The sequence below is a fragment of the Molothrus ater genome, chromosome 5, assembly GCF_012460135.2.
Source record: "Molothrus ater isolate BHLD 08-10-18 breed brown headed cowbird chromosome 5, BPBGC_Mater_1.1, whole genome shotgun sequence".
NCBI classification, from domain to species: domain Eukaryota; kingdom Metazoa; phylum Chordata; class Aves; order Passeriformes; family Icteridae; genus Molothrus; species Molothrus ater.
The window spans coordinates 22,396,542-22,423,988 of NC_050482.2; the positions used below are offsets into that span (position 1 = coordinate 22,396,542).

Below are 27,447 nucleotides of genomic sequence, written 5' to 3' on the forward strand. Positions count from 1 at the left end.
TCCACTGTTCTGCATAAGCATGTTGAATGAAAGAATAGAATCTTTAAGGATGTATGACTGTAGAATAGCCAGAAGTTTCCCAAGGACATTAATGTTTCAGGGAAAGCACCAATGAAAAACAGATTAATTTGAATCACATAAAGGTTCAGGAAGTGATCCCTTTTTAATGAGCAATGTATTAAGAGATACATTCATACAGTTGAAAAGGCTGCTGGAGTGCTTAGCACTGCTAATAACTTGTTCATAACCCAGGAGTTAAAAGCAGCACATGACGGGGATTGTCATGTCTTAATGTAGAAATACAAAGCCAAACATCATTCTGAACCTACACCCTCATGAGTTCAGAGGGGTAAGAATTGGAAGAGACAATCTCTTGCAACTCATTATGTTTTTAGAAACAAACAAGTCAAAGGTATTTTTTTTATTTGGCATAGTTTTCTCAGCAGGTTTGGCAGCTTTATGTCCACCATACCCTTTTAGTAACTCCATCCTCCCTGCATGTTTCCCCATTCCCCTTATATCCATTTCCTGCTTTCCTCCAGCCATCCCTGTCTCCCTTTTAGAAAGAAAATGTTTACACCAGCCTCCACCACCTTAGGCAGCCAGTAAGTCACCTGTGTGTTCTCTTCTTAACTAGTCAGGAACATTAAAAACTATCCACAATCCTCTTCAGATCTGCCCTTCTACAAAATACTGGCAATCAGTCAGTGTGGTACCCCCAGCCCAACAGTCAGACCATATGGGCCAGCTGCTTTCTCATTCTCTGTCACTTTCTCTGCAGAAGTTATTTCATGTCCTGATACCTAAATTATAAAGTTCTGGGGTCATAGATTGTCTCTTTGGCCTGTGTAGTACTTTGGAGTCCTGGTCAATGATCAGGAGTCAAAATGTTCCCAGTGTAAGCTGTCACCATCTGTCTGGAGTGGCACTTGAAGGAATGTAATGCATGTCTTACCACTGTCTTTTCCAACCAGTTCCAGCCCCTTCTGGAACAGAGTCATAGTTCTTACCCTACCAGTCTTAGTCTTTAAATCTTTTTAATCCCTACAATACCAGATTGCTTGCCTCTACCTTCTCTTTTTCCTGCTTGCCTGAGCTAGTTCAAATTGCTTTTGCGATGCTTAAAATCAAGCAGAGATGTTACTGAGAGGCACAAAAAGGAGTAGGTCACCACTCAGCAAGGCCAGTACCTGTAGTTCACCCTAGCACGGAGCAGATGATGCAAGAAATGTGTATTTGCTTCTAGGCTGGAACAGGGCAGAGATGTTGTGTAGGGATGCTAGAACCACTTGAGAGCGTGCCATAAACATGAAAATCTTGGTAGTCTTAATTCACTCAACTTTGCATGATCTGAGTCACCAAGGATGTGATGATTTTAAAGCCTTTGCAGCTGGACTAAAATTTAAAGTTTCTTGCAAAGATGGCAAAAGGCATACTTAGAATGCTGTTCTGCCCTAATGAGTATCTTTGTCTAAAAGAGCACCCAAAGAATGTGCTAAAACCTCTGTAATAGCTTTTGTTAGTTTTTAACATTGCTTGAAAATATATTTATTTATCCTATCTCGATTAAAAAAAAAGGATCATTTCCAAAAGATAAAATATACAACCTGAAACAGGCAGTGCGACATAGAAATAGCAGCCAATGATTTTGAGTTAAAGGCAACATGGAAAGCATGGCAACAAATTTGATTAAGAAGGGAAGAAAAACTAATTGTGAAAAAGCTAGAAAAATATTACTGCTTCAGTGCTCTCCCCAGATATCTTCCCAATATTTTCCAAGATTGAGAAACTGTAGTGAAAAATGAATTTGTATTTTTTTCTTTGTGACAATATAGCTCCTTAAATGCCTTTTGCATTTGCTTGCTGTTTGAACAGGACATCTAAAGCTCATTTGTGTAAGAATTTTAAAAAAGCAATTACTAACAATTTTTAAAGGAAAGTCTTGAGTAATTTTTTAGTCACAGTCATATACCATTTATTAATTGCTCATGATTCTTGCTCAAATTCTTAAATTTGTTTTAATTCCTATTTGTTTCAAAATATTTGCCAGTTATCTTGTTTGTACATCATAGCAATAAACGAAAATGTAATGTATTACTCTAGATCTATTTTTCTGTTATTTCCTGCTTGCCTACAGCTGGCAAAGGTAAGTTTTTAGTTGTTTTGCTGTTGCTTAAATATATTTGGTAACAGATCTTCTGTGACTATTTGACAATGTTATTTGTACTACTTGATTCACTCAAAAAGATGATCAGTCATGGATCTTTCTTTTAGAATTAAATCTAGCAAATATTTATACTTTTAAATCAATGCTTTTGCTTATTTGCTCAAATTATGTAATAGCAAATTCTGCTTTCACAAGCTGTATTGTGTTCAATAGGTCACATTACTCATTATGATCATCTGGATACTGTATCACTGTGCTGGATCTGTTTCATTTGCAACATCCAATCTCCTGATTTCAAAATACTTAAATTACTTGTCAGTACTTACACCTTTTCTCTTAAAAAGGGGGATTTTCTTTTATATTGATGTGGTTAACCAGAGAAAAAACCAAAAGGTTGTTTTAAGAATGATTCAGCTCTGTATAATTTTCTAAATAATAGCAATAAGAAATATTAGTACTTCTTCTTTTTTGTCATATGTCTTACTATGAAAAATGTTTATAGTATATGATAAACCTGATATAAGAAGGAAAATTTATAAGAAATGCTGAAATCAGTCACATTAAATATAATGTGGATTTGAAAAGAATTTTATCTGGGTTTGAACATTTTGGAAGCTACAGATAACTTCATATGTTGTTCAGTACTTTTGGACATGCAGTTGTGTTGATGTCAGTTTATCTTTGAATTAATGTTTTTAAATGCAGTTAAATTTCACTAATTAAGAGAGAGCATTTGTTGTACCTATGTCAAAAATATGAGCTAGATTTGTCATTATGATAGGCTAGTCTAATGCTCATTGAAATATTGCTAATCTGTGTAATCACATATGCTACAGATATTTCAAGCATTTAAAACACATGCTGCTGCTTCTCTGGGGTGATGGTCTCATACCTTACACCATCGACATATTGTCATACTGTTTATTTGCTACATCCACCTTGGTGAAATCTGTCACATGGATGTGACTCTTGCTTTGACAATGCAAAGCCAAGTGATATGAATTAGTTTCTGCATCTTTCTAGGATTTGATGTTGCAGATCCTTCAGCTTGAATTAAATAATTCTCCCATCCACAAATACAGCTGAAAGTTGGACTTGACATGGATCAATATGATCTGGGGCTAAATTTCTAAATGTGACTGATTATGTTAGCATCATGCCCACAGATCAATATTGAGTTTTATTATGAACCTGACTCTATAATTGGGTTTAATCAATAAACTTTTGTCTCCTTTCTTTAGAAATTTTAGATTTCTACTATGCAGGTTTTCAAAATTGCATTTAGGATACACTTAGATCTATACTTTTCTGGTAACGAATATAAAAAGACCTAGGTTTGAATTTAAAGGAACAAAGAGCTAAGACTCTATTGAAAGGGGAAGTCAATTTTAAGTTGATAGGACTGTTCACCCCAGTACAGTCTATAGAATCCAAGACAGCTAATGTGCTAATACGTAACTAGTCCTTTTGGGCACTGTAAGGCTTTTTCTGTCCATACTAGATAGATAATTCACATTGAAGACTTTGACAAAACATAACATTAATGAAAGCAATCACTAGAGCTTCTCTTTTGATAAACCCGCGGGGTTTGAAGGCGTTGAAAAATGCAATCTGTGAAGAACAATAAATTTGGGCCTTTGATTGAAGTGCCATTTGGGATGGTATGCTTTCTCAATGTATTTACACAAAAATGCTGCTCCCTTTTTCAGTACACTTTGCTGGAAGGTTGAAGGAGCTCTTTGCCATTACTACATTAAGGTTCGTCTCATTAAAAGCTGAGTACAAAAAGAAGGCTGGAAATGACCTAGCTCAAGCCAGTGTGTTCATTTCTGCTCCAGTTTGCCATTTGAGAAGTAGGCTTCAAGCCATGATGAATATTTCTATTAAGTGGTACTTTGAACTGCAGTAAAGATGCTCTTTCTTTTCTGAAGAAATAAATGCATAAACCTGTTTGGGGTTCTTTTTGGTTTTTTTCTCTTTCTTTTCCTTTTTTTAGAATATTTTGTGGTTATTTTCCTAAAATTAGAAGGAGAGCCAAACCAGGAAATTACAGAATATTTTTCATTTCTACTCATAACATTGTTTTTAAATTGAAACATTTTCTGATCCCACTAGAAAACAATACTTTAATACTTTTTTCATGTACTATGTTGTGTTTTCTGGCAGCCTTTCTAAGTTTTGGTTTATCTGTCAGTGGGTAGCAATTATTTTTTTCGCTGTTACACTCCATAAATTGATATGATTGATAGAAAAATAATTCAGTAATGATATTTTCAGATTAAAATATCATGATTCTATAATAATTCGCCTGCAAGCATTCCTCTATATGAGTTATTTCTTTGAGATACTTTCAAGAAAGCTTAGATATTGAGACTTATATGCCATGCATACACTGGTGTTTGTAAGTCTGAGCACACACTCACATGTATTGTTCTGCACATTTTTCCTTTGTATAACAGATACAGACCGTGGCCAGAAACATGGCATGGATGAGTTTATTTCTGCTAATCCCTGCAAATTTGACCATGCTTCCCTCTTTAGACTGCTTCAGAGACAGACCTTGGATCACAGATTGAATGACTCCTATTCTTGTTTGGTGAGTACTGACTGAAAGATAGACATAAAGAAGTGAGAAATAGTTGTTACATAGTAGTCCTTTCTTCCTCGTTCATTCAACAACTGCAGTTGTAGGTGGAATAAAGGGTCCAATCGATTGGTTTTAAATTTGAAAATTACATACTTGCAAGCGGCTACTGTGCCACTCAATAGAAAGCAAAGAGACACGAGCTGTCTTCAATTTCATCAGCTGAAATTTATCATGTCCTCTGGGGAGGTTTGAATAAAACCAGAAAGTTTTGACAATAGCAAGAGCTCCTGTGGTAGAATTTACTGACACCTGTACAGGCATTTTAAGGTCCAGATGTGGTTGCCTCAGCTCAGAGATTTTCACCTGTCTTATAATTCTTCATTCCACTCTGGTGTGAAGGCAGAACACCAAAGAAGGGAGGCAGACCCATAACCAATATAGATACGTGGGCATATATGCATTACCTGAACTGCAAGTAACAAAGGGAAGTCTAATCATTACACAAAAACAAATAGAATGTGATCTCTGTATCAAAATGAATGTTTTCCACATTCAAATACCATCATTACCATCATAAAAGGCAAGATGCTTGCTGCAGTTTCCTTTTTGTACAATCATTATCTGTTCTGTGATTTGCAAACTAGTTGGGGATGGGGCTGCTTCAGGTTTTGTTTTCATTAGGGAAGAAAACCAGCAGCAATCTCATGGAAGTTCATCAGATTATACACACTTGTTAAACAGGTTTGTATGGGGCAGACCTCATAACTTCCTGAGGCTTTATTTTTCACCTGATATTACGCCTGAAATAGTGATCTCTCACTAAGAATCTAAAATGCCTCACAGCACGTAATTTTTTTTCACTTTAATGTCCCAACAGCAACAAAAAAAAAAGATAATGGGGATTTTTACTTATTTTTCCATTGTTCTGACTAGGCTTATAACACAAAGATAATAATTGGAATTTTTAGGATTGTTTGCAGTTGTTAAAAAGGAGGAAAATTATTCTTTGATGACAGTTGCCTCCCTTTTAAAATACTGCCAGATACATATGTATAGAAAAGTTAAAGGATTCATTTTCTGTCTGTGGGTTGCACACTGTATCAAAGAGGCCTGAAGGTACATCTGTACAAAGTAATTGGCACTCAAAGAGAAAATGGTTAGCTTTCTACCAGTGCATTGGGGTCAAACTCTTTTTTTATAATAATAATATAGTAAGACACTTAATATAACCTTGAAATCAGGAACTTTTAGAAGAGGTTAGGTGAAATGCACAGTGCTATAGCAACCATAAAGCAGACGTATTTCTTACAGTTCTTTTTTAAATTCAGCTTTAAATAAGTGGAATGGGTGATTTTTTTTTTAATTGCATATTTAACTACATTTTTTTTATTTTAAAACAATTGGGAATGTCAAGGTAACAATAGAATACATGGACATGTAAGTGTGATTTTTCTTTTCTGTAACAGCTTATTTCCCATAATCTTATAGAAACAATTCGTCCCTTATTTCAACAAATACAGTGTAACCACACATATGACTTGTAAAAAAATTTTAAACCATAGGAATTAATATTATGCAAAATTCTGTTATTTAAAAAATAATCTGTTAATTATTGTGTAACCTAAATTTCTTCAATTCTACATTCTTCTTGGAATAGGGAGAGTATTGAGGGGGTGGGGGAATTTGGGTTTGGGGTTTTTTTCAATTATAAAATTAAAAAAAATATGTGGTTATCTAGTACCAATACTTTGTAGGACATATTTATGTGTTTGAGAGAGTTGTGTATGATGTGGGATTGAACAAGGGCAAGGAAAGCACACATTTATATAAAAAACAACCACTCAATCAGATGTTTTAAGAGAGACTGAAGTTAAATTAATGAGTTCTTAACAATTTTGTATTCTTGTCACAATTCTATCTTATGAGAATGAGCAGAAATTTTAATAGTTTGCTTTTGTACTGCTAGGCAATGATATGCAACATTTTGTTTTGTTTTCCATAAAAACATAGGGAGAGATCAGTGACAATAACAACAAATTGGGAGAATATCAATCACAACAACCACTGTTAATTATATCTAGGGCTAGCATACATATTATTGCAAAAATACAGTTAAAATCTGCTTTCTTTCTTCTTGCAGTAGAATACCATATTTTGTATGAAACACTGTGTAAGCTGTATGAGGCATTGCTACATGATCAGATTAACATGCTGAGTATTGTTCTGGGTTCTAAAGCTAAGTGTTCTCTAGAAATAGATGAAGCTCCTTAAAGGCAGTAGAAACACTGATTTCAAAGAAATTAATTTGAAGCAAAGATTATTAAATATTAAATACCATTGAGGTGTTCTTGTTTGCATATAGTATGTTAAATTGAGAAGTTTGGGGAAAATATAAAGCTTGAATTCTTGTCTCAAACAAGTATTTTTGTGAAGTAAAGAAAGCACAGATTTTTTAAAACTGATGTGAATATATTTTTAAGTTTTGTTCAATAGTATTTCTGCTGATATTTTGTACAAATATTAACCATCGGATCTTGCAGAAGTATTCACAAGCATTAGGGAAATATTGGTCTTCAGCTGCTATATTGATGTTATAAATTCTTTATTTTGCAAAATCATTTTGCTTGTCCAAGTTATTTGTATATTTGAGTTCAGGTATTCCTTAATCCCTCTTAACCATTTGATGAGATAGAATGATGAGAGATAATGAGAGGGAAATATCACCATAATCAAAACACGAACAAAGAAAAATGCTTACGTAGAACAGCTGTGCAGTATTTGTAGTTTTCCAAGGTTTATGTTTTTGTCCATGTTACTTTTTGGAAGCTCACTCTGCTGCTTCTTATCATATTTCTGCATCAAGACTCAATTATATTTTTACAGTCTGGAGTCACTCAAGAACTGTTTTTATCATGTGAAGGAGTCTGTACTTTGCTCATGTCTGTGTCAGGGTTAAGCTGTTCTCATCAAGACTCTGACCAAGAAATCTCTCAGTAATCTAATAATTATTTAAGGTCAAATCTTACTCAGGTGGCTTTTAACAAGCTACCTAGCTTTGCATCTCTTTACTAGTAAAAGTTGTTTTAAAGTTGTTAGAAGTGCATGCATGTTACATGGGTAAAGGGTAGAATTGTGGTAAGAATTTTAAAGTTGCAGCCACAGAGAAATGACCATCCAGAAACTGTGCTTTAATGTCTGTGTTAATGTCCTTCAGCATTTCCCAAATTTTATTTTTCATCTTATAATTGATTGAACAAAATAAATTATTTTAAATGTTAGTTTATTTTAGATTTTAATATATGACTTAATCTTTGGATGTATTAGCATGTTTTTTGTAAACAAGGTATTTCATAGTAGTGGTATCTGTGACTGCAAATAGTTTCCTGACATTTAATCCTTTCAGTAAGAGGGCTATTGTAGGGTCTAGTTTCAGTGCCATCAGCATTAGTCAGATGGAAATCATTCTAATATAAAAAGTTTATGTAGTGGGCATAAAAATCTATGTTTCTATTCTTTGTCTGATTTAAAGCTGAGAGTGGGAAAATAAATCTCAAAATGTTGTGTGTTTTTTTGCCTTTCAGGGCTGGTTTAGCCCAGGTCAGGTGTTCGTGTTGGATGAGTACTGCGCTCGCTATGGGGTGCGAGGCTGCCACCGCCATCTCTGCTATCTCGATGAACTGATTGAATATTCAGAAAATGGTTCTGTCATTGATCCAACCTTGCTCCACTACAGCTTTGCATTTTGTGCTTCTCATGTTCATGGTAACAGGTAATTTAATGATATCTTTCCTAATCCATAGTATTTAAATGCATAGTCTGAATAAAAGTATTTATAGGCTCTTGCATTCACCAGTCTGGGAACTGCACACAACAGAAATCAGTTCATGAAAGTTTCTTCAGGGGTACTGGAGGTTCCATACAGATTACTGTTAAAAGAAATCTTTTAGCATGCACTGTCTTAATGCAATATGTTTTCAAGATAAAAAACTGTTAAAAGGGTAATCTTCATTGTGCATTTATATTGTGGTACTAAATGGTGTTTCCAGTAAACATTTTGAATAATTATGCAGTTTAAGGGAAATTTTGACTCTTTCTGCAGTCTGTAGCTTGGCAACTAGTCATACTATACTGTGTTCTTGTGTCTGCGCTGTTACAGACAGAAATAACTTCTATTGGGAATTAGCTGTAAGCCCCAGCCAGGAAGAGCTAGGGCACTTCTGGAATCCTTTCCATTAGACAGGTAGACTACTTCAGGAGCTTTTGGCCACAGGGATTGTCTTGGTATCTTCATTCCACTTGCAAGTGAAAGAGTTAGAAAAAAAATAAGTTGTTGCTTTGCTATTTTTGCACATTCTTTAAAAGAAGCAGTGCTTCATCTATGTCTTATTCCAGACTGTGAGAGGACAAGCTCTGCTGCTGGAGAGTGCCAATTGCAGATCACTAGCTCAGGTCAGGAGGGACCACAGGAGATCTCTGGGCAAACCTCCTGCATGAGGCAGGGTCAGTTATGAGGTCAGACCAGGTTGCTCAGGGCTTTTTCCAGTCAGGACTTTACCCTGTTTGAACCTGTCTAATTTCAGTGTAGTTATATCTATTGCCTGCTGTCTACCCCAGAGGGCTGTCATTCAGTCCACCACATCACCTCCCTTTCTCCAGGCTGAGCAAGCCCATCTCCCTCAGCCTCACATCAGAACACGTGCTCTGGTGTCTCACCATCACAGTGGCAACTCAATAAACTTGTTCCCTGTCTTCCTTGTATTTGAGTGGGAAGTGGGGCAGGCAATCTATCAAATTATAGGAGAACATGCATTTATGTCTATTTTGTGCACAAGAGGCGTAGACTGCTGTATGGAATATGTTTAAGAAGTCCAGAAATAGCAAGGAGAAACCCAATAGATCCTCCCAAGTGGTCCAATCCTGCCACTAGGGGAAAACATCACAATCCCAAAAGGAAATTACTCTCAGGATGTCCCCAAACTGAATCTTGATTAGGATTGGAAGAGAGATTTTCTGTTCAAGATGTATGCTCATGTTGCTTTGCTACCAGCCAGGCACAGAGGCTGTTTTACTTGTCCTCAAGCCAGAGAAGAAGAGCTAATCCTTAGGAAGGATATTGTTTCCTTCACTGGCTCAGACAAAGCCTCGTCTGGAGCTGGGGATTTGTGACCTGAGTGATTTCATAGTGATAGACTAACAATATATAATACATGATGATAATAATATCCAAAATTGAAATGTTTTTGAATGTGCTTGAAATGCTGTCAAGAATCTTAACATTCATACCAGTAAGTTAGGAGATTTCTGGCTTTTATTTGGTAACCTATTCTCTGTAAAAGCCTGCTTCTTCGTCGGTTCCTCAAGAACCTGACACATTTCTATTTCCCATTGAGTCCAAGTCTTTGTTGTTTCTCGCCTTTTTATTATTGGGTTCAACCTAAGCAGACAAACATATGTGATAATTGCTCAAACTTATTTCAAGAATTCAAAAGAAAGGTAAATACATTTCTTTTTATTTCATAATTTGAGTGAAGGACAACCGTGCACGCAGTGCATGAAAATATCTCAGAGAGCACATCATTTACACAGTGGTAAGCACTCTGTATTCTGTCTATTCCTACAGTACAGATATTCACTGAATAGCATTATGAGTGTTTTAGGAATAAAAGAAGTGTTGAACAGAGAGGGTCTGACTAGAACTGAGGTATTGTAAAAAGGAAGAAAAAAGAAACATGAAGAAAGAAAAAAAGTAAGTCAAGGACAGAGGCAGACACACTCACTCAGAATGACAGACACAGATATACGGGCACATAATATACCCACTCATTCATTTACTGCAGCACTAAGAAATAGTAAAAGGTAAAAGAGAATTTCACAGACAATGCATGACAGGCCAAAGTTCTAGGCTGGTCCCTGGCGTTACACATTTTTGTTTTGTAAGTCAGTCTGGGAATCAGAAAGACCACAGAACAAAGGGCTTTATACTCTGGCCATGATGTATTTAATTTATATGTTACCTTTGCTTCACAGAGGGATCTTAGACCCTCCTCAAGCCTGAGAAAGATCATCAAAATTCATCTTGAAGTCAGATGGCAGAGGGGCATGTAGAAATGCAGCTGTATCTGTAGTTCACATTGTCCATTTCTTTTATGTATGAATTTTAAAATAGCAGGCAATCTAGTGACATCAATCAAACAATCAGATACAAATTTCTTTCACCTTTGTTTCTGGTAAGGAGAATCTAAATCTGAATCAGCTTTGGCTCTTTCCACCCTTCATATGTTTTCAAAATTCTTCCAACATGTTTTTGAACCCTCAGGTGTCCCCTGTGCTGTTTTGCTGCACCGTAGGACCTGAAACTGCTGCAGGCTGTAGTCTTGCAGATTTTAACACAGTACCGTGGGTTTATTTCCAGACACCTGGAATAAACATGCAGAAGTTTCGTTGTCGTAGAGCTCCAGGGACATTGGGAGCACAGAAGAGACCTGAGCTCCAGAGTAAGCTGTATGCAGCAGACCTTGTCTCCTAATCTCAGGACTAGAGAACAGTCCCCAGCTCCTTTTTATTCTTTCCTGAGATGAAGATATAGACAACAACTTCTGCTAGATTTATCAAGCATACTTGTACTTTGTGGGTCTTATGCCAGTGTTGTTGGTTTAGGAACAGAAATGTCTACTCAGGGTCAAAGACAATGTGCTGAGTCCTAGACTGAGAAATTCAAAATTTATTTGTTCTTTCCCTTTCCTGTTTGTTAGTCCATTACAACTGGGCTAACAAACTGTTTATGTAGAAAAGGTATTTCTGCTTTTGTAGATGATAGTCTTAAAGCATTCTCTTCCTAAATAGCCAACAAGGAAAATATTTCACTAAAAAAATTGCTGAGCTGTGTTTAAACAAATATCATCCTTGGTTTTGAGTCAACTATTTTATTTTCTTCTGTAAATAAAATCGTATTTCATTGTCTGTACTTCTGGTGCTATGTAGATTTACTGTACCATCTCCTTTGGCTTCTCATCACCATGATTTTCTTTTAAAATATTCCATGGTCATTCAGATGAAATATTATATATAGTCCTCATCAATATAGTTAGTTCACAAGTAAACTTTTTGCTTTGCACTTATGCATAAATTTATTGCTGGTGAAAGTGAAATGGGTGGAACAGGGAACTATAGGACATTCCTGAATGATGACATTTCAGTCTAAACAGTCCAGGTAGGAGCTATTGTTTTCTTCCCCATCATGTTCACTCTTGTCTACTTTTCATGCTGTGACTTCTATTTAGTCCCTCTTGTCTGAAATGAATGCTGGTGGGTATCACATGAAGTGTGAAGTGACTTCTTTCCGCCTGCTGAGTTACAGACTGAATTGAAAAATTCAAAATTCAAACATATTCCCTTGTTACAACTTTTCTTATTCAGAAAGATGTCTGATGAAATGGAAGTTCAGATATGAGAAGTGAATGTGCAAGTAAGGCTACAAAAATCAGTATATAACTGAAGATGAATAGGTTGGGAGTTTTTGTCTTTATTGTAAAAGCTTTGGCACGGGCATGTTTCCATAGAAGAACAGTCATTGAGTCAGGATTCTTCTAAGCCAGTCAGTCATCTGTCTCCAGCATTGACCTGCTTGGAGTAAAAGAAGAGCAAGCATGTGCAATATTTCCTCTTTCTGACTCCCAACTCCTTGCAGCTCAGAATATGCCCTGTTTGGTAACCTGGAGTGAGTCTTTATTTCAGATACTTGTCCATTGCACCCCTGAACCCTTTTCACCCTCAACACCTCTGGCATCAAGTTCCACAACTCAGCCTCCTCTTGCTTGAAGAACTATTGCTTTGAACTTGACTCCTACACATCTCATTTCATGCTCTGCTGCTATTGGAGAGGTAAAGGAGAAAAAAGGAAAATCCTGTTCTGTCTCTTTGCTAGTTAAGATTCAAGAATTGGAAGTGAACAATACGATGATTGCATTGGACAGAAGTTTTCTGCTAGTTGCTTATCCTTTTCTGGTGTTTCCCAGTGTTGATTTGCTCCTTTGACTGGTACTGAACAGGAACAATTTAATGGAATTATCCATCATAAAACCAGGATCTCCATTCTGGTTTTATTCATCCTTACATTTATCTATTGTTTGTCACTGTTTTCTGTTGTATTGCTACCTGATTTCATGGGGTTTTTCTGGAATTCCACACTATGCTACATAACTATCATTAAAATTACAGTTTCTATCACCTCAGTTCTCAGCTGTTTGCCAGGTAATTTATAAATACTATAAAATAGCTCAAGTGTCAGCACAAATCTCTGCAGAACTTTACTGATAACATACCTTCACAGCAGGTACTCACATCTCTAATTTTAGATGTAAATGTAGGAACTTTTACTGAGACACTGTTTGATTGCCTTTAAAGCCTTTGATTAGGGACTGTCAAAAGAGCTTTGGAAATCCAGGTATTCCATATGAGTCAGGTCACACTCATCCACCTGTTTCCAATCTTTTTAGAGAACTCCAGGGTCAGAAGGTAAGATTTCTCTGTCTTACGGCTTCAAAGCCATACAGACTTGACAATAGGTAATATTTACCCAAATTTCCTTACTTTTATACTTAAATATCCTTATATTATAGTTCCTTCTGATGTTCTGGGATGCATGTAATACTTACTGGCCTGTATTTCCCTTGGCTCCCTGGAGACTTTTTCTGGAATTTATCCTCCCATTCTGATTCTTATCTCCCTTTCCCCAGAAGTTCTTGATGAGAACTTTCACATACCCACAGGTAATTCAGGTTGCCAGGTGGTCCTGGCAATTTACCATTGTCTGTTTTTTTCTCATTTGTTCCATAAAGGGTTTTTTAGTTTCTTTCATTTTTAAAGCATATTATGCTGAAAATGAAGAGTTCTTTTGCTATGGACAAAGAAGGGGTTCCAGCACAGAAGTCTTCTTAATAATAATTTACTTCATAATAATACACCAGTACAAAAAAATCATTTTCTATTTCTGTAGTAGCCTTGCCCTCTCCGTAAACTACTTTTATGTCCTTGCCATCATTTGGCAGTGTAGATTTTCTCTCTGATAGGCTTCTTCCTTTGGTTATGCTTGGAGGAAACAGTAGAATAAAGGCTTTCACTTGACAAGAGAAATGAAACTATGGAAACTTTGGAGAGTGCTATGCATTCATATATTTCTTTTCATTTTTTGTGTTTTGTGGTAAAAAACATTATTGCAATTTCAGACGTTCTGTCAAGTCATAAAAGAATGTTCAGAGAAATCATCCCTTTTAAATCTGGGACAAGGAAATTAATGAAAATAAAGAAAATAGTATCATTACATTGCTCCATCTCTTCATATTTTTCTTCTGGAAGTTCTGAATAGGTATTTTATTCTCTAACTAACTTAACTTTAAAGTAAGGTTGTCTATATCTTGATAAGTTCTCCTTCATTTTGTGTCATTCATAAACAATATGGAATATGACTTAAAATAAAATTCCGGAACTTTAGTCAGTGGTTTCACCATTTATCTGCACATGGTCACCATCTGACATGAAAGGTTTTGTCCAGTTGATCTCTTCCCAGGAGTGTTATCTTTTCACATGCACAGCTTTATATATAAAATATTTGTATATCTTGTAGACTTTTTGTTAGATGGTTTCCCCCAAAAAATGTTGCTAATGGGATTTTGTGGAACATTTTGGTTTTAAGGACTTGAAAATACTTCCTCTTCCGACAGTGTTTCTTATTCACTTTCAATCCTATATGTTCTGTCTGTGTTGTAATTACAGCAGGTGCAAGGTGTACTTCTACTGGTTTTTATTGGCAGTTGGACCTTTTGCTTTAATCCTAGATCTGTTCCCAGGCTGTCCAGCAACTGGAGGAAGGAGCCTGAGTTCCCTTACGGTGTGGATCTTTAAGGAAGTGTGTAACATCAGTCTGCTAGTCTCTCTTGTGTTTGGTACAGCATCAAGAGATGTAACAAGAGTCTATTATTTATTGTTGTTGTAGTTTGTCCCATTTTTCTATCAATCATTTATAATGAAAATGGTGAGAGTGGATTTCTCATCCTTAAACCCATGGTTTTGTTCAGAAGTCATTTGGTATCAGTCACTATTTGCCCAGAACAATGGAATGAGAAAGTGACCTTTTAGGATTGATATGCTATGTGAGTTTGTGCTGCTAAAGGAGAAGCAGTATTCTCTCAATAAAAAACTATCTCTCTTCTTCCAAGTGAATATAATCTTCCCTTTTTTCTGAGGCTTGTGGGCACTGTTGAGAATAGAAAGTTTTCACTAGGCCCAGTGTCAAGCACCTTTGTCTTGACAAACACCTCCCATCTTGCATCTTCCAGTTCATCCTTCTTTTTTTGGAAGCTGATCATGTCCAAGGTATATGAAACACAGAGGTAGGCTTACCATCCCTAAACATTATACAATATTTTGTTATTAATTTCAACTAATTACTGCCTTTACATAATCCTATATAAACCCTATATAAATGACATATTAATACATGCTTTCCTTTCAGTAGAAAATATAACTGCATAAAAGATTATTAAAACCAACCAATGTATGATCTTAATCTGTTTAGTGACCTTCAGAATTGGTCTTTTTAATTCCATTGTAAAAAAAGGGCATGACCTGTAAGCAGATGTCAGAGCAGCCCAAGAACTGCATACAGCAGTGCCAGTTTTGTGTCAGAAATATTCGAAGAATAGTTAATATAAACAAGAAAATGCTCAGTCTTGAAGTGTCTGCCGGTTAAAGCTGTGTTTGAATGCCATGCAGTAATGCACTGTCTTCATTTTCTGTGGTAAAAAGACATCTGCTCTGTGCTCTTATAAGCTGATAGTGGAAATCATCATTCTTACATTTCTGTAACATAAATCATGGACTCTACAAAAGCCTTATTACAGTTGCATTTTAAAAGAAAATCTGTGTATTTAAATTTTTGAATATAAAGTCCTATAAACAGGTAATAAAAATTCTACATCAAATTGTAAAAAATTTAATCCTTGGTTTTCTAAGAAACAAGCAGTCAAAGAAGCAGTTTATCTTGCTAATTTGAAATTTGTCACCGTTCTTTCATTTGATTGTACATCCTGCTGGATATAAAAACAAGTGCTTTCAGAAAGCATAGAAGTCTTCTAAAACAATTTGTTTCTAGAAGAAAGATGCCTTTAAGTTTGTTTTTGTTTTTTCTATGTCTTAAAGACCTTAGGTGAAGTAGGTTGTTTTTTTTTTTTTATTTTGTTTTTCATAATGATTTTCCGTCTTGATCTAGCAAGATGGCAAATTCTTTTTGGTCAGCCTTACTATTCATACCTCTGTGTATGTTAGAATATCAATCTGTACATTACTCTCCTCATACTCCTTTTTTTTCATGACACACCAAAGTGATGGTCTGTGTTTTTAATGAAGAAAACACATTGAAAATACTTGTATAATTTTTGAAACATGTAAAGATGCAAAAAATCACCAGTATCAACGATGTTCCAGTGGAAGAAAGTCAGGCATGTTCAGTTAGTATTTCCAAGGCAGCCTTGCTTAAGGTAACAATTCTCTCTCTGAGATGCCACTAGGAGAAGCTGTTTCCAAAGTTGAGGGCTGGAAACAATCCACAGCCAAGCCAGTGTCCATATCTAATTCCTGTTGGAACAAGAATACAGTTTTATCTTACCTACTGTAGGTCTTCACAGTAATTTAATCAACTGACCTCTGCAAATTATTGCAGGTTTTAAGACCTCTAGAGATCAAAATAATTCTAGATGATGCTCCAAGCCTTAAAGGATTATATAATGTGAGGAAAAACAGATCATTGCAACAGGAAAACCAAAATCCACTGCCTAATCAGTCAGCTTTTCTAGAGCAACTGCTGCCAGGACAACAGTCTTGCAAGATTTTTGCAGTAAAAAATAAGTTTTGAAATTCTGATCAACCATTACTTTTGGTTCATTATTTAAGTGGTTCATGGTTAAACAGCTACTTTCCACTTGAATTTACTAGCTCTAGTTCATGAGATATTTATTTCAAATCTCTTCTGATATTTAAGTCTGAGTGAATTAAACAATTTCACTTGTGACCAGAGACAACATTATATCTGTGCCAGTTAGACTGTGATCTAAGCAGGTGAGACAAGCCAATCCAAATCCAATTGACAGAGTCCTCAAAAAATGGTAAACTAATATAAGTGAGAAAGAGAAGGCTACTCAGGTTTTGAGTGTTCACTCTTTCACCTAGTCTCTAATTCTAAAAAATGTTGTGAACAATAAGGAGGAAAAAGAGTTTGGAGGAAAGGAAAATTCACTCTCCGTTACCTTCTTGAGAAGATGATGTTAAAATGAAAACTCTTCTTAAGACAGTCCATCACTTTTCTGGCTGAGTTCCTGTAAGAGAGTTCCCAGGCTGCAATATCAAAGCTTAGTACTAGTTTTGAATTGAAAAAAATCCCAAGTCCATAACATTTGAGGCAGCAGGAAAGACACGTTTGTTGTTGCTTTTAATTGCAAAATAGTTCTGGCATAGTTTATGGATGGCCTAAACCTTTGAAAACTAAATGACTGTATGAGTCTGATTTTCCTTGCAGGCACAGTAATCCTAAATAAAAGTAACCAGATCAAAACAATGCTATTTATTTTATTCAGTCTTCAAAGTAAATAAAGAAAAAATATCCATAAGATTAAATGACTGGAAATACTGAAATATTTATTTATTTTTAATATTTCAGCTCATCTCAGAAACAGTTTATTTTTTTCCATTGATTCTTTTTTAATCAGTAGTAGATATATATTCCCCAAAGTAGAAAAATTATCACCAGCATGTCTCAGGACTGTGTTGCAAAAATGCATTTTTATATTGTTGTTGCAATGAAGTTTGCAAGAAGAAGAGACAAAATTGTGGTTTAGACTTGGTGCTATGTTCTACAAGCATGTTTTCAAGAGATTAATTTTTCAATGCTATAGGTGGTCGTTTTCCAAAACCTTTTTGTGTACTCCTCTTTCTGGGACATCTGCTTCTATGCAGACATATATTTAGCAGTTCTGAAAATTTTAGTTGTTGTCTACAAGGTTCCTTATGACAACAAACTCAGTGAAGTGACAGGTCCCTGGTACATAGTGATCCCAGCCTTAGTGCAGGATGACAGATATGACATCCTCCTGGCTCACCTTTTTCACTTACTGTTATCTGCACCCCTAGGTCTTTCCTGACACATATATGACATGCCTCAGCGAGGCTTAATATGACAGAACTATTTACTTTATCAGTCCAGAGCACAATCTCTCCTGACAATGAAATCACACAGTGCAATTTACTTAAATTTGAGCTCATTCCGTTTGTCAGAAGGCTGAGGTAAAGTATCCTGGCATCCATCAAAAGAGAGAAGATAAGTTTTTTGCTCTTTCACATCAAATTTATACAATGGTGCATTGATGTGCCTCACTACTCCCATCCCCACCATATCTGATTTTTTATTGTTGTCTTCACAATAATTTAAGGAAATCAGGCATTCTTTCCACCTTGACTTGACAGGTCACAAATATAAGTGATTTAAACGGTGAGAGAATTGTTCAAGTCATGACCAGGTAGCAACTTATCCCTTCTAGGTTTAAGTATAGTGCAGAAAGTCAAAGTACCAATTTTGGAAAAAGATGCTCATAGAATGATTCTTGGAGCATTCAGAATGTTCCAAAAAAGAATGTTTTCTTTCTTTATGTTCATTTTACTACAGTTTTCTCAGTTCTAGAAACAGTGAAATAGTTTTGGAGGCTCTGGAGAAGATACAGGCCAGAGCCACACATAGTGTCAGGTTCAGAAACTCAGGTGAGAAGCAGTAGCTTATTTGTTACCTTGGAGCAAGAAGTTAAGAAAGTAATAGGAACATTTCAGATAGTTCTTTTTAATGTATGCTGTATGTGAGGAAGCTGTGACTGCATGGCATAAATAACATTTGGGAGCTGTAGATTTAATTCTTTTTTTACTTTTGTCATAATTTTAATATAAATACATTAGTAACACTTCTAGGCTAAGACTTTAGACTAAGTGTATGTTTAACATACTAAATATAAGCTTATTTTTAATTATTGTGACTCAAATTTGATGCTTAAAAATGCCAAAGCTTTTGGTTTTTAAAGACTTTTTCGTTGCATCTTTAATGCTGCATCTATATGGAAGTCTTGATTACATGATGCTATTTGTCAATATAGGATGGGGAATCAAACTCTGTCCTCACTATGCAGGATTCCTAGGTGCTGCCTGCTGTGGCTTTTCTCACTGTAGTTTCCCTCCCATCTTTACTTCAAAATCACTTTTAGCTATATTGTGCCTTTAGGAAAATAAACAGAAGATTCAAGGAGATGAATTTTAACAAGATTTCAGTAGACCTCTCTAACAATAGCACTAATTTTTTTGAGAAAAGGTATTGTCTTTTGAAAGGATTTAGGAGAACTATATGCTAACTTGTGTTCATATTGAGATGATGTAGAAACTTAGAAACTTAGGACTTGAATTCAAAAGTTCAACTCAAAAGTGATTTTTTTTGTCCAGCCTGTTCTTTAGCTATATTCACAAGTAACTGTTTATCCTGGGAGGCAATGAGAAAGAGGAAAGGGGAGTTAACACTCACATTAAATGAAAACTTCAGAACTAAAGATCATTGTCCAAAGACAAATCAGCATGAAGGGATATCAATAGTTATTAAACATTTAATATTACAGGCCAGATGGAATTGGAACAGTCTCTGTGGAAGAGAAAGAAAGGTTTGAGGAAATTAAGGACAGACTTTCCTCGCTTTTGGAAAACCAAATAAGCCATTTCAGGTGAGTGTATAATGAATACTACATTTTTTCTGGAAGAGTTTTCTCATGGTGTTTAATTTTGGTCTTGAACGAGTGGAGTGAAAATAAAATGGTCTGCTTACAAAGGAATAGCTTAAATATGGAATAATTTATTTACACAAGTGGTTGTACTTGAAATTTGTTTGTGTAAAATGTGAGTTTATATGTATGATAGAAAAGATTATGCAATAATACAGGCTTTGATTTTGTGGATTTTTTCAAAGTTCAAGCTTTGTGTAACTCTAACCAAGAAAATTGTCTGAATGAAAGTGACTGTGCCATAACTATTTCTGAATTACTATGGCTCAAGAAAATCATAGGAGTAGAGAACATCTTTAATAGATGGCAGCTAAAACTTCTCTTGATGTCTAATGTAATTTTCTTAGTTTCATGATATACTTGTCTTTCTTAAGTTAAGGTTCATCATGCTCAACGAGGAGTTTGTCATATTAAGGACTGTCAGTACCAGCAGCAGATGTTTAGAGAAGGAATATGAGAAACAGAGGAAACATGGGATTTCCTGCTGTTTTGCGGCAATTGATGGTTTATGAAACTTAGTATAAAAATTGCAGATAGACCACCAAACCTGTTACTTTGTCACACTAAGGCAACCTATCTGCCACTATTCTGTCAATCTAATTCTTTTAGACTGCATGTATAGATTTTGTTTTGTCTCTGTATCACATCATAGCAACCAGCTCCACCGTTTAAATAGTCCTTTGTGAAACAGAACTTTTGTTTGGCAGGGTTGACTATGAGTTTGTTAAATGCCTCTCTGGTTTGATGAGGTAAAAATCTGGTATTCAGTGTCCTCATAGGTCATTGGGGTTTTTTTTGAGCATAGAGGACATAGCAGCCTTCACTTGGGACTTCATATCCATATTAAACTAAAAAGAGCTAGAGCTCTCCTTGGAGAGTATTCCTTTCAGGGAAAAACAACAGTCTTTCCTCTTTCCTCCCTTCCAAGGGAACAAAGACCTCTTGCAGGAGAAATGATACAGAGTGCTCCCTACCTTCAGGCCTTCACGTGCATGAGACTAATTAGAAAATGTACGATAAAGTCTAAATGATCTTTTGAGTTGGAACAAATAAACATCCCCATCATGTCTGCTGACCTACACATTAGAGTTACATTGATGAGCTTGGGCTGCAACAGTGACCATAGAACATTTCTGTCTCAGTCTTGGTGGATTTTGAGCAAATTTGAACAGCATTAGAAATTCCTCCTTGAGAGCAATCAAATGTGAATGACTTCATCCTTCAGAGGACTCTAAGGTTTGCCTTAAAATCCTATTTAATCAATACAGACAAACTGTGCTCTGCCAGGTGAGCAGTTATTACTATTTCTTACTGTGAACAAATATTAGAAATAAAATAAAATAATAGGTGAAATGCCTGGATTTAAACAAGGATAGTGGCATAATACTGAAAGAAAGAAAAAAGATAGTGCCTTAGAATCTGAATTTATAAAGCATGTAAAGTCACAATATAGGACATCCTGAAAAAGCATTGGAAGTAATATTTTAAATAAAACCTTGACTCAAGACATGTATAAGGGTCCCCTCTATCAATTAACAAAGAATAACCTTGGCTGTCAGATTGCTTTCTTAGGAAAACATGGTACTAAAACAACTCCATATTTCAGTCCTTCAAAATCGTTATGACAACTGTGAAATGCAGAATATTTGGAAAAACACATTAAACAGTGAGGATTTATGCAGAGTATACACTGAATGTCTCTCTTTAGCCTTACTGCCCTTGAATGCCCTGTATTCCTTGTCATCAGGTCCCACCATCTCCCAGGCTGGTTTCTTTCTTCCACTGTCCTTTCTGCTGTCAGTTTGGGCATCTGTGCTGTTTATTTCTTACATTTCCTAGAATGTTTCAGAGACTTTCATGCCCTCCATTTTAGATAAGCTTTAGTATTTTTAAATGCCAGATTCTCTATGGTAACCTCTTTATCTTCCTCATGGAATCACAGAGAGGGTGTCAGATTGTTTGTTACCACTTTGGGTTCTTAATTGTGGCATGCATTTGGCTCCTACTTTTTTGAATTTTACCTCAGGCTGCTTGTAGGGGGTTTCTGGCTTTTTTTGATTGTATCTTTTGCTTTTATTTTTCAAGTTCTTCATTTTTTTCATAGATCCCATTCTTGAAATTGTATATACATTTACTAAATGTACATGTACTGAATTTTCTGGCCTGTTCTCTTTTGCTACATTATTAAATTGTATTGTCTTGTGATTATTACTACAGAGCACCTCTTCTGTTCTGCACCTCTCAAACTATGTTCTCTTCACATTTGAGACTGAATCCAGAATAAGATTTTTTTGTGGGCTAAATTAGCTGTTCAAGAAAGCAATTCAAACCTATGTCCCAAAATATTGTCATTATACCTTGTCCTAATAAGATATCAGTCAAGTGTATATGTCTAGAGCTGAAATTTTGAATTTCCAGCTCCTCTAATCTCACTTAACATTTTGTAATCACACTGATCATTATAACTAGCAGATGAGTGGTACACTTTCAAGGATCATCAGCATTTTTTTTTCCTCTGGAATATATTGATACTTATTATAAGCTTTGCCCTCTCTTCATTGCTTAGTGTTGTGTGCACTGGTCAGCTGTCATGGACAGTTTAATTGAAGAGTGCATGCCTCTTCCTGCCTTTTCACAGCAGCTCTGAACATTTGCTCTGTCTATTTAAGTGACTAGGTCATACCCATCTGGAAAAGATGCTCTCCCGTGCCTGCCAACTGACCTGCACCTCCCAATTTTAATACCCCTCCCCATGGCCTTTTTAATTTTCATTTTCACTGCTATCAGGCTGGTTCCATTTTGATTAACATGCAGTCAGCCCATCCTGTGCTAGTGGCTGTCATCTAAAGTAGTTCTTAAGGTACTTACACCTTTCCTCTCTGTCACCTTCTCTACCCACTGAGACTTCTGATCTCTGCCAGCCTCTCAGACATCAAATGTGGAAGAGACAATATTTCGGAGAAAGCTATCATGAAGGTCTTGGACTTTAACCTCTTGCCTGGCTGTGTGAATTTTATCTCTGGAGTCTTTACAGAGATAAAAGTAAATACTGGAATTCTCACTGCACAAAATCCTGTTTTGACCTCATTTATAGGGCTTTATTTTGGCTGACCAAAATGTACATATAAAATGCACTGGTCTGAATCCTTTTATTGTTAGAAAAGATTTGACTAGAATCAAAACATTAGAATAGGAGGCTACTGTTCTCGGTGAGTAATAATAAGAAAAAAATTAATCTCAGCAAAGCAAAAATCCTTTTTCCAATTGGGGATATCCCAGTAAGATTTTATAGACAGGATTAAGAGAGGTTACAGTTGCCTGAGCATTGTATTCTCATTGACCTGCTATATTGCATCATTCAGCAAACAAAAATAAAAAAATAAAGCTATGAATGCAATCACTTTTTAATTTACATGATTTTAGGAGTGGGTATGGTTTAAGTTGTAGCTGATAAAATTTAAGATAAGTGCTTTTCCAAGGTATTTTTAATATAATAGAAAAAACACAGAATATCTGACAGCATTGATATCTCTAGAAATTAAAATAGTTGACATTTTATCCTTGTCCTTATCTAATTTTAAAATAAAATACAATATACAGAATGTTGTTTCATAGGTCCAGTAGCAGTCATGGCTACATGAGAAATAGTGCCTCTTTCCAGGAAGAAGACAATTAAACTCATCAAAGACCTTTAAATATCCTTCATAGCTGATAATTTGGAAGTGATGCTTTCTGCCTTTTAGGGTTTTTTCTGCACTTAGGCCTAAAATGAAGTGTTGGTGAGCTGATACTGCTGTTATGTGTATGTACTCCATGGTAGACTACTGAAGAGGCTTTCTGCTTTTATTAGTACTTCAGGTATGGGAGTCTTCTGCTAACATAATACAAGTTGTTTGTAGATACATCTTAAAGTAAATTCATAAAGCAGCTTTTATAATTCTGATAATTTTATGTTCCTCTTATTTTTTTCTTTCTCCTTTTGTTTCTTTTTTTTTTTTCTTTTTTACTTTTTAAGATACTGTTTCCCTTTTGGCCGTCCTGAAGGAGCTTTAAAAGCCACACTTTCATTACTTGAAAGGGTAAGTTTGAGAACAAAAGTTCTGCCAAGCCTGCATTTTTCTTTTGCATTCAGGTTGCTGAAAGCATACTCATTATTTTACTGCTGGTTATAACTGCTTACTGGAATGATGGTTGGTTTTGTTTTTCTCTCATTGTCTTCCACAGAGGCAAACAGCTGTTTTCTGCAGGAGTTTTTTACTGGACTTCCACTTCAAGCCACTGAATTGTAGTCAGTGACTGTGGTCCTTTTTTATTTAACACTTATCCAGCATTAACCCTAAAGTGGTACAAGTCTACTCTACAGCCTCCCACTTCCTGCTGTTTATGCCTTCTATGCTGCTGATATTGTCTTTATTCATATGTAATATTAAAATCCTTCTCTATAATTTAAATAATATTCAATAAATGCATCACCTGAGTCAATTTAAGCAAAAGCTATACACAGCAAATCTGACATAGGCAGCTATAAATGTCAACTCCTGCCCAGCAAATCCTCTTGTATTGACTGGAAAGGAGAATATCTCATGATGATAAAAGCATCTCAGTCATCTCTGTGGAAAAAGGACTTCAAATTCCAGCAGAGATTCCAAAGGAATTGTATCAGCAGGAGTCTGATGAAGTTATAAATTCGAAAAAAGCTTAGGTCCCAGGCTGTGTTGCTTTGCCAAAATTTGTGAGGTTTGATCCTGGCAAATATTAGTTATTCTGCAGTGCAGAACAATTCAAGGATAGAGATTCTCTCTTAGAAAACCTCTGCCGTGTTCAGAAAACACATAGGGAGTCTAGGTACATGTGTTTAATTTCATTTACCATCTCAGTAATTGTAGTGCTGTGTAGGTTCCTTTGTGCTTTTTGAAACATCCCATTTCCTCTCCCCTTTCCTGCTGTTGCAAATGATAATGGTGCTCTAACTGGTGCTCAAGCAGCACCACTGTCAGTTTTGACTGGAAAATGTGCTTTCCTACATTTGTGAATGCACAATAGGTTAGAACTATCTTATTTTACTTGTCTTTGAAAAATTTGAAAAAAAATCAGACCAAGAACAAAAGGTTTTGAATACTGTAAATTCACTTGTTGATAACTCAGAAGTTATTAATTGAAAAAACAAGTAAACACAGATAGAGAAGTCATATTTGTGTGCAGGTATTCTGGAAGTCTGATTTGCAGCAATGTCTTCCTAATAGCTTCTCTGTTGCTGAACCTGTTTCTTTCCTACCATGTCCTTCCCTAGACTGCATCTCTTGCTCCCTTCTTTTAGCAGTAACTTTTAGATATATAAGGGTGTAGCTTGTCCAGGGATCCACTACAGAAGCATTTTTTAAGGTTGTGAGTTATCAAAAATGTTATTATTTACATGAAAATGTGATAAGACCATGTTGAGTTTTGTTTACACTTACCTGTTGAAAGTTAATGGAGTGCAGAATTAAATTTTAAATGCAAGTGAATTATCAACATTTTTTAATGTAGTAATCAGAGTATATTATGCTGCATTCGTATAAAGAGGTATGGATTCTTGGTTCACCTCACTTGCAATAGGTGAGGTAACAACTCACATGTTTTGAAAACATTTATATGGACTGTTCTTCTACTTGTCTATAATAAAATATTCTGCTGGAAGTTCAATGTTTTCCCTTCCCACTATATAGATGACTTTTTTTTTCACAGCAAGGATGTGTTGAATAACCTTACCCTGTTGAAGAGTCCATGGTACTTCAATGGTGGAAATTTTTCCACAGCTGAGAACCAAGCCAATTTTCACAATCACATCTTTAGTGGTAACCATGATCCAGCCCATCCATGGAATGCTCTTGTTCTACCGGTCTCAATATCACCCAAAGACCGATTGGCATGCTGCAAGATGGCAAACAGGAGGGATAAATACTGTACAGGCAGTCAAATCAGGGCTGAACAGAAACCTTCAAAGATGAAGGTCCACCAAGCTGCAATAGTTCCTTTTTGACTTCTGCCTTTATATCATTATCAGATCTGTAGTAACTTCAGTATACTTTTATCCTTTTCCTGTGGGGTTTGGGTAATGGTAATGAAGTGGTATAATTGTCTCTGACACAGGTTTTAATGAAAGATATTGCCACTCCTATACCAGCAGAAGAGGTGAAGAAAGTGGTTAGAAAATGTCTGGAGAAGGCTGCCTTGATCAATTACACACGACTTACAGAATATGCCAAAATAGAAGGTTAGTACAGCAATCAACTGCCGAGGTGGCTGTAAAAGCCAACAATGCCCATTAACTGCATATTCAGTGAGCAGCCTTTTCCCTTTCCAGAACAAACCCCTTCCACAGCAAGGGGAAATGTCTCATTAAAATCTCAGCTGGTGAACTGTGGAGCTTTTTCCTATTCATTGCTTTAATATGCCTCCTGGGACCCTGTTTGAATAAAGACTAGGACTTCCTAATTTAAGTTGCCCTTTGTTCTTACTTTTGAGTTCTTCATAAATTTAAGAGGTTGTTTATGGGTTATTTTTTCTTTCTCTAGCTATTTCTAGTGATTAAACTACTGACAGAAAATTCTTTCCTTAACAGCAGGGTCGCTGCCTTGAAATTTGAAAACTGTGTATAGATTCTTTTCTGAAGTATTTATAAGGCAGACAAATAGATAAATGCTATTTATTTTTGCTACTGTGTGATCAGATGTATAATAATAATCTGATCATTAAAACCCTAATTACGTACTGATTTAATGAATTAAGGGGACAAAATACTAAGTTTGAAGGTAATCAGGAGTTTTTCTGAAAGTTTGGTATGTTCTATAAAGTATATTATGAAATTAACTAAAATTCTGCTTTAAAAAATGGCCAGGATGCACATTGTCATTTTACTATTTGTAAACCTTATGTAGAACAAAAAGGAAGTCATAATAGTCAAATGCCTTGTCAAGACAGACTTTTAGTCTCCATAAAGTACAAAAAGCTAGAGATACTCCTGTCCAAATGTATTCAAGAACAGAAAGCTGTATGCACTGGATTTTTGGAGCTAGAATTATTCTCAGGAAAATATTGTAGGATTAATTCTGTTTTTTTAAAAATACAAATTTTATGCATATTAATTTTTTAAATAGCATGTATTTCTAGAAATTTCAGAAGAAACAGAGCTAGCTTAGGAGCAAATTGAAGAAGCCTCAAATATTTAGCAATATTATAAAGCCAACTTTTTTCCATTTTTATCTCTGCTCAAATTCTCTGAAAAACATGAGTTAGCCGATCTCACAAGTGATTAACAAAAGATCCATCTCATCACTATAGCAACCAGTATTATATCATGGAAGTAACAACATGAAACCATCCTAGTAACCAGTTTATCATAATTAATTATGATATCATGTTGTGTTAAAGAGAAAAAGGATGAATATTAAATCTGTTCTGGAAAATGAAAAGGGAAAAAAGAATTTTTTCCTTAGTTTTTATATTTCTGTATTCATAAAGGGAAATGTTAATGTTCAGTATTTAAGTCGTGTATCAAACCTGTTGAAACAATGAGTATAAAAATAGAAACATTTTTATAATTTGAAAAAAGCTTGCAAAAGATATCTGAACACGCTGACAATAAAATGGATTGGAAAGTTTTTTGTCATCATGTAAATAAATCTTTTCCCAAGATTTTTTACTGTATCCTAGAGAATTTTTTACTGTATCCTAGAGAATATTCAGGGACCTCCCCTGAAGTAGCAAAGTTTGCACTTTAAGATATTCACACTGTTAACACCAAGTAAGCTGGAACAGCACATGAAACTGACTCCTGTATCTCAACTTGCAATTGCAAT

The 27,447-nt window shown here is 35.5% G+C and overlaps 1 protein-coding gene across 2 annotated transcripts in view; it reads left to right on the forward strand.

The window, feature by feature from the left end:
• CADPS2 (calcium dependent secretion activator 2) overlaps nucleotides 1-27,447 on the forward strand; it is a 284,523-nt gene that overhangs the window by 185,405 nt on the left and 71,671 nt on the right. For both annotated transcript variants that reach the window (XM_054514815.1, XM_054514814.1), the window contains exons 12-16: nucleotides 4,627-4,763; nucleotides 8,336-8,523; nucleotides 19,451-19,552; nucleotides 23,625-23,688; nucleotides 25,739-25,862. In XM_054514815.1, the coding sequence (XP_054370790.1) occupies nucleotides 4,627-4,763; nucleotides 8,336-8,523; nucleotides 19,451-19,552; nucleotides 23,625-23,688; nucleotides 25,739-25,862 (615 nt within the window). The remainder of the gene's footprint in view (nucleotides 1-4,626; nucleotides 4,764-8,335; nucleotides 8,524-19,450; nucleotides 19,553-23,624; nucleotides 23,689-25,738; nucleotides 25,863-27,447) is intronic.